General features: G+C 33.3%; 1 protein-coding gene across 1 annotated transcript; it reads left to right on the top strand.

Annotated features, from left to right (window-relative positions):
• The first annotated feature begins 2,995 nt into the window (after positions 1-2,995).
• LOC145116403 (homeobox-leucine zipper protein ATHB-52-like) lies at positions 2,996-3,712 on the top strand. The gene has a single exon (XM_079052748.1). The coding sequence runs from the start codon at positions 3,033-3,035 to the stop codon at positions 3,588-3,590; it is 558 nt and encodes a 185-aa protein (XP_078908874.1). The 5' UTR covers positions 2,996-3,032; the 3' UTR covers positions 3,591-3,712.
• Positions 3,713-8,044: the final 4,332 nt, after the last annotated feature.

Below are 8,044 nucleotides of genomic sequence, written 5' to 3'. Positions count from 1 at the left end.
ATGTAATTATGTATAATCAGTATAATAATAATTCTTTAATTTGGCATTCAATTAAAATTAATACCATCATTTAACACCCTTCCATTCTTCTCTAAACGCTTGATAGTGATGGTTTTTGAGTATGACTTTTCTACAAATATCATCTTTTTTACGCATAATTCAATTTTTAATATGTATTTTAATATAAAATAGAATTTACATTTATTTTGTAAAGAATGATATATGAAATATACAAGATCTTCTAACAAAATGGGATGAAATGTGTGGACATGTTTTTACTATTTGAATAATCAAATAATAACTAATTTGTATATTTGGCAATTTCTGATTACTTACATAATTGATAGAAAACATTGACCAATAATAATAATATTCGCGTATATAAACAAATTAGTTAATCTGAAATTTAAAATTTTATTTCTTAGTAGTCATAATAATAGTTTTTACATATTATTTATCAATAAGTCTCCAATAAATAAATATTTTTGACAAGTATTTTTTTTCTTAATTGAAATTTTCATATATTAGGTTTTTAAAAAAGATTTAATTCCGAGCTAAGATAGCGGTGGCGTTAATAATCTTGATTTTTCTTGCAAAATTTGTTTTGTTGAATATAATTCTGAACTAATTATCTGATCCAAAAACAAACATGTTATTATAAATGTTGTATCCAAATGCAGAAAAACAAATTATTGCAGCTTCAAATCACAACAGTCAGATATAAATAGGTCACAACAAATGATTTTCCAGTGCGAGTGGATTTTTTTTGTCTACATTAAAACTTTTATACATAAACATTATGTTAAATAATTGCGCTATTCAACAATCAATTTATTTTTATTTTTTTTAACCGACAAATTTAATCTAATCTTAATCAATTTATTTTTATGATTTGCAAACACTAAAAGCAACTCTTAGGCTATGTTTATTAGTAGAGAAAAAGACGGCTATAGACATTTTTTGGAGGTGAATTTCAAAATTTAGTCATAAAAATCCAAAATTCCGGTTATAGCATGCATTCCGCGGAGGTGAGCTCCGAGGGCTCCGCGGAATCCATTGTAGCCTTTGCGGAATGGCAAAATCGGAGGATTATGATGAGATTATTCCCTCTTTTGGTCCCACTATGTAAACATATCTTTTTTTTTCTTTGTAATAATTATAAGACTGATTAATATAATAAGATTATTCCCTCTTTTGGTATAATGAGGAGGATTGTAATAATTATAACACATACGATTAATCAGGGGTATTTATGAAAAAAAAAAAAAAAAAACTCGATGAACAGTTCCGCGGAGCTACTAACGAGGTCCGCAGAGGCACCTCCGCAGAACAGTTCATCGAGTTTTTTTTTTTTTTTTTTTGTTTGTAAATCTCCATGATTTAATTATGATTTTGTCATTCAGTGGAGCCCTCGGAGCTCAACTCCGCGGAATGCATGTCTATAGCCGGAATTTTGAATTTTTGTGACTAAATTTTGAAATTTACCCCAAAAAAATGTCTATAGCCGTCTTTTTCCCTTATTAGGATTTAATTAGGGATTTAAATTACCCATTAAGCAATGTTTATACGACAAATCGGTGCTTCAAATATGAGATTAATAGATACATTTTTTATAAGATCCAAATTATATTTGAACAATATCAAAATCTAGACAAATTCAAGCCCTAATTTTTTCTTTGTTTTCATCAATCCCGAAATAAAACCAAACCCCGAATTTCATGGGGCTCAATTCATTCATCGCCCTATGATTTATGCTCATGATAGTTAGAGGACGCAATCTATTTCTTGCTTAATTTTATAGTCATAAGGGTGCAGTTGTTATTGTAGCATGCAAAAAGTTTTTAAAACGTGGTTAAGATTCTATTTTGATGCTTGTTTTCTTTGAGTTGTGGTTTGTAGGAAGAGAGCTGCTCATGATTTATAGGAGTCACGAGCAAAGATTCTTCTATGATTCTATCCATGATGAACTTATGAAAAATAAAGAGTGGAATGAAATTCCAAAAAGAGAAAGAGAAACAAATAAAGTTTTTATATAAAGGAATGTTATAAAGTACAATTCTATGTTCATGTCTTACAAGACTCTCCTTGAGGGTTGTTTTTTTAGTATGACTTCTCTGTGACATCCTTACTGTGGAATTCGAATCATTCGGTTATTACCTATTTTTTTGTTATTGACAATGTTATAGGATGCGTTGCAAATGATTCAGGCGTTATAAAATTCTCGTACTTGTGAATCTATTGCCATCACATATGAATCAGATGGTATCAATCTCCTAATCTTGGTGAATGGTGATACTATCAATCTCCTAATCGTGGTGATACCTTTTTATGATATGTATTCTCTAATGATGCAATCTTTGTCAACCCTTTTACTTACTTTAAATCTAAATTTTTTAGGAATACATAAGAAAATAATATGTTTTGTATACTATAATTAATGATTATACACACTTCAATAATTTTTTATATGTGTTAGCCCACTTTATCCTTTCAAATTTAACTTAATTTTTGTAATTTCATCTATTAAAATAATTAAAATAAAACAGAAATCAACATATTTATAAAATAAAATAATAAAAACTATCGTTTTTAATTATTATATTTCCTCGTGAATAGATGCACCAACAACTTTCCATAGCTGCCGGTGCACCGTCAAATTAGTAAACACCAACTTCTGCATTGCCTTGTATTATTTTCATAATAAGATTTTTTTTATCATATTAAACGCATAAATAATTTATTAAATATTAGAAACAAAATTGTTTTCATCAACCCAATTGATTCATTTTATCCATACACAATATTATTTTGACTAGAACCTACATGTAACCGATTAATCAATGCATTTGGACCGGTTTGATTAAAAATACCCGCTTCTAATAAAATATAGTACTATTCTTTTTCTTTTCTGAAATAACTTTTAGCGAAAGCCACCAAATACTTTACTTGTAGGACCCTACCCTTTCCATAAATAGAAACAGCCCGCTCACACTCATGCCCACAATCACCCCCTACCCCTCATCTCCTCAATCATGAATCACTCAACTTACCATAATCAGAAACCCAACCCAAATAAACCCAATAAGCACACTACCAAAAGACTCACCGAGGATCAAGTGAGATTACTTGAGTCATATTTCGACTCAAGCAAAAAGCTGGAGCCGGATCGAAAACATCAGCTTTCGCGCCAGCTTGGAATTCCTCCAAGACAAATAGCCATCTGGTACCAAAACAAACGGGCTCGTTGGAAGAACCAGAGTCTGGAGCATGACTACACCATGCTCCAGCTCCAATTGGAGGCCTCGTTACTTGAGACCAAACACCTCCAAAAAGAAGTCGAATATTTGCGAACAGAGCTCAACAAGGTACAATCAGAACAAGCACGACACAACAGATACTACAACAATGATTATCAACCTCTCATGGATTCTTCATTCTCTAGATGTGGTGATGATGTTGGAAGCTCATCGAAAAGCTTAGAAGATGATACGGAAACTTTCTGTGGTTTCGGGAAACAAGTTTTCGATGCTGCAGAGATGTACACTGCAGCACGTATGATGGGCATGGATATCTTACATTTTTCGGGTTGAAAAATAATGTATTTTAATAATATTTCATGGTTTACCAGGCAGGTTTTCGACTATAATCATCCTAATCTTGTGTGCAGATATTGTATTATATATATAAAAAAAAATCCTATAACATTCATGTATTTATTTTTTTTCCTGGCCAAATTTGTCAAATTTGATTCCAATCAATCGATTGTGTGTGTATATATATATATATATATATATATATATATATATATATATATATATGTGTGTGTGTGTGAGATATTGAATTACAGTTTAATTTATAGTCTAATAAAGATAATCTACGTACATGAGGATCTTCAAAGGAACATAAAAATGGTCTTTTAGTGTTCGTTGACTTCGTTCTACTGTTTCATGGTCAAAAGCCATCCTGGATGGGACCAACACTATAATCAGTTTATGAATAATTTGGCTTGTTTTTATAGCTTTACTTTGTGTACATGAAGATATTATAAAGAAATGCTAATGACATGACACTTGATTGTTACCTAAAATCGCCAAGTACATAAAAGGCATTGTTCATGTTTCTCATTATTTGACATTGGGTAATGAGTTGGCAAAATTAATATGGATAGATGAGGGTATTTTCAATCGTTAATTAATACTATAAAACTTTTATGTCATTTTTATATTATTTTTTGAGTAAAAATTTACACACTAAACTCATTTGTTACTTTTCAAGATTTAATGAAAAATTAAATCGTTTTCAAAATTATCATTAATTTTGCAAATGTTATCTACAAAATTGGTGAAATCATATGAGATAAATAATGTTAGACCGAAGTAACACCTTACATCTCCGAAAATATCATGTTTTAACAAATTTTGCATGTCATTTGCAAACCGGCACATTTCATCTTCGATATGGTCAACATACACTGAGGAATGATGTGTACAATCACGTCTTCGTCTTTCCCCGCTCATCAGAACTACCTGAAACATTGAAATCCAAATTGTAAGCCAAAGCTTAGCAAGCTTCCCAAAACACCCCATAATACAAACAACTACAGATATAATACAAGCATGCATACAGGGTTTGTTGGCACGTGGCCTCAACCCAACCATCCAGGTTTGTTGGCACGTGACCTCAACCTCGCTATATCGGGTATGTTGACTTCCAGTCTCAACCCAACCATATCGGGTTTGTTGGCGCGCGGCATCAACCCTACCACCCATATGTCGACATATACACAACAATCACACATATAACTATCATATCAATCCTACATCCTAGGATACATAAACACAATAAATGGGTCAACCGTGGTGTCTTAGACCCATTGGCATAGTGAGAGAACTCACCTCTCGATCCGAACACAATCTGGAATACATCTCGACTCTGAACGCTAGTTCTACTCGTCACCTATTATGCAAATCATTGCCCAACCTTAATTAATACCAAATCACCCAAAAATATCCTTAGGTCTAAATTGGTCAAACTCAACAAATCAGCCGAGTCGAATCCTCCTAGTACGCGAGGCGTACTCGGACGTACGCGGGGCGTACTCAGTTGCGACCAGAAAATGGGGGCCTAACCGTGTACGCACGTCATACCATCGAGTACGCCCAGCGTACGCAACTGAATGCTCTTAACCCATTAAGTGCTTAATGCATAAGCCTTTTCGCCCAAAATACAGATCCAAGTCCCAAATGTTGTCCTTGACCATAAAGTTTCCAACTTTATGGTCTTACATGGACCTAATGTGCTTAACACTAAAAACCCCCAACATCTTAAGCCATTAAGACAACCAAACTCGTGCAAGGGGAAGAACTAAGGGTCAAGAACACATTTTTATCACTCTAAGTCTAGAAAAACATCTAAAAGGACAGCCCATTTGCTCTATAGCATGCCATGCACAAGAAGACCATATTCCGGGACAAACGTTCATAATATTATCATATACCCAAGATTTATCAAACTAATCACCAAGGTATGAACTTTATACATTTTGGGGATTGAGGATGATGCAAGACCTCCATATCCAAGCTTGCTTCTAGCGTCCAAACATCACCATTTGAAACACACAAAAACACACTCTCAATCTTCAAAATGCAACAATGGGGCTAGGGTTTGCAAGGGACAAAGTTTCAAGTGATGGAGGCTGGAAATGGGACGAGGAAATGGGACTTAAGGTTCAATATATAGGGTCCAAACCCTAAAGATTAGGGTTTAAGTCTAGGCAGAGTATGCCTCGCGTACTCACAGTACGCCCAGCATACTCCCCCAAAACGGTGTCATTCCGCTTAATCCCCCTTACGCCCAGCGTACCATCCAGGTACACCCCGCGTAAGGGCCAAAGTTGCCAAATCATAAATCAAAGGATTAGAAAAGGAAATTTACCAGGACTCGAGTATATATATATATATATATATATATATATATATATATATATATATATATATATATATATATATAAAAGAAAAATAAAACTTTAGTGAAAAAACATCATTAAATTTAGTTTCTTTTACTAAACAACATATCATTGCTTTTTGTAAATTATTGTTTTGTTTTTTAATTTACAGTCTTTAAATGATCTTTTATTTTGTTGAGAAAATAGATAAAATCATTTTCTTTATCTTATATTTTTTTATTGCATGCTATAATAAGAACCTATTATTATTTTATCAATATAATTATACTTTTATGATTTTATTAATAATTTAGAATTGAGATGAACTAAAATTATAAAGCAATAATAATAATAATAATAATAATAATAATAATAATAATAATAATCCTAAACATGACAAATTTTAATTTATTTTGAATTTTCCATTTAAAGGTCTATGTTTAACAATGTGACATTTAGGGTTTTAAAAGTTTCAGGGGAAAATGAAAAGGAAATCAAAATTCGCAAAGATAAAACTTGGGGTGAGCATGGTGCGGTTTTAGGGCCAAACCGAACTGCAAACCGCAAGGTGCGGTTTTGAATTCTAGAAATCGTTGGGTGCGGTTTTTCAATGGTTCGGTTTTTCGGTTTTTAGTGCGGTTTCGGTTTGTACCGGTTCAGTGTCGGTTTTAAACCGAGTCAAACATATGGTGCGGTTTTTTATGTTCACCGGTACGATTTTTTTAACCGTGGTGTTTATGTGAAGATTTATGATTGTATGACATACTGTCATTTTGTTTCCTCACATTTAGAAGCTATAATTTTGAATTTTTTTATGTTGTTTACTTGATCACTTCATTTGCAACCCATATTCCCAAGCTCATTTTTTATTCAATTTGTGCTTAGAAGTTACAAGTTTGCAAGTTGCAGCCCACATAGTGTTTACACTTTACACATAATCATTAAGTCACAAACAAAAAGTGACAAACTCACATATTAAACCTAATACTTAATTACTAATTACCGTCAAGTTCAATATATAATATATGTATAAATTAGAATTTATTAGTTTTTTAAATAATATGTATAATTGTATAATATAACTTAGTGATTTATTTTATTGTTAATAAGCTTGAGGTGTGGTTCGGTTTTGGTGGTCCGGTTTCTAGATAAAAACCGTACCGCACCAATAAATTCGGTTTGAGACTGGAGACACGCGAGTGTTTCCTCCAATTCACTCAAACCAAGGCTCTGATACTAACTTGTAACATCCATAAAAATCATGTCAAATTTAAACTTTTTAAAACATTTCAAAACCAATGATTATTACAAAACTTGTTTTCAAATAGTTCAATGTCAGAGTTTCCCATAATCAAATCATAAAACATAAGAAGGTGCATGATCACGCCTTCTCCTTCCCGCGATCATCAGAAGTACCTGAAACAATAATCGATAAATGTAAGCTCGAAGGTTTAGTGAGTTACCCCCAAAATACCAACGCCATACGATCATAATCATAACATATAAACAAACACATCATGCATAATGAGCCATCAGTCTGACTGGATTGCCTCACATGCCATCATTTTATCTAGACTGTTCTCCGAGCCATCGGCATGTCTGGACCGCCTCTCAGGGCCTTCAGCCTATCCGGACCGCTCGCCTGGCCTTCGGCCTGACTATATGCCCTCTCGAGTCTGCAGTCTATCCGGTCCGTCCTGGGTATCTTGGGCTACATCACAAAGCAGGACCTGCCTCAACCCAATCCCACAAACTAAAAAACATGTTGAAACATCCCAAAAATACAGTCTGAAAATTTCGTTTTAAAAACATTACTAAAACCATATTTATAAAAACCGTTTCATAAGTCGTAACATAATCTCATAGTATTAATTCAAATCATAAACTTATTATCAGAGTAAAACATCCCAGGCTAACTGACTATGGTGTGTGCACTGCAACCTCTCCGAGCTCCTCCTTTGAAAACTGAGTACCTGAAACCAAAAACTGAAATCGTAAGCACAAAGCTTAGTGAGCTCTCCCAAACTACCACATACCATACAAGTATATAAAGCACATATTGGGCCTTGCCCACTGCATCGGACCGAGGTGCGGATTAAC

This window comes from Lactuca virosa, chromosome 5 (assembly GCF_052849685.1).
Source record: "Lactuca virosa cultivar CGN04683 chromosome 5, Lactuca_virosa_CGN04683_v6, whole genome shotgun sequence".
Classification (NCBI taxonomy): Eukaryota; Viridiplantae; Streptophyta; class Magnoliopsida; order Asterales; family Asteraceae; genus Lactuca; species Lactuca virosa.
This window is presented reverse-complemented; position numbering and strand designations above follow the sequence as displayed.

Bases quoted from the DNA above. Each gene is read 5' to 3' on its own strand.
- LOC145116403 (XM_079052748.1), top strand. From the start codon at position 3,033: ATGAATCACTCAACTTACCATAATCAGAAACCCAACCCAAATAAACCC.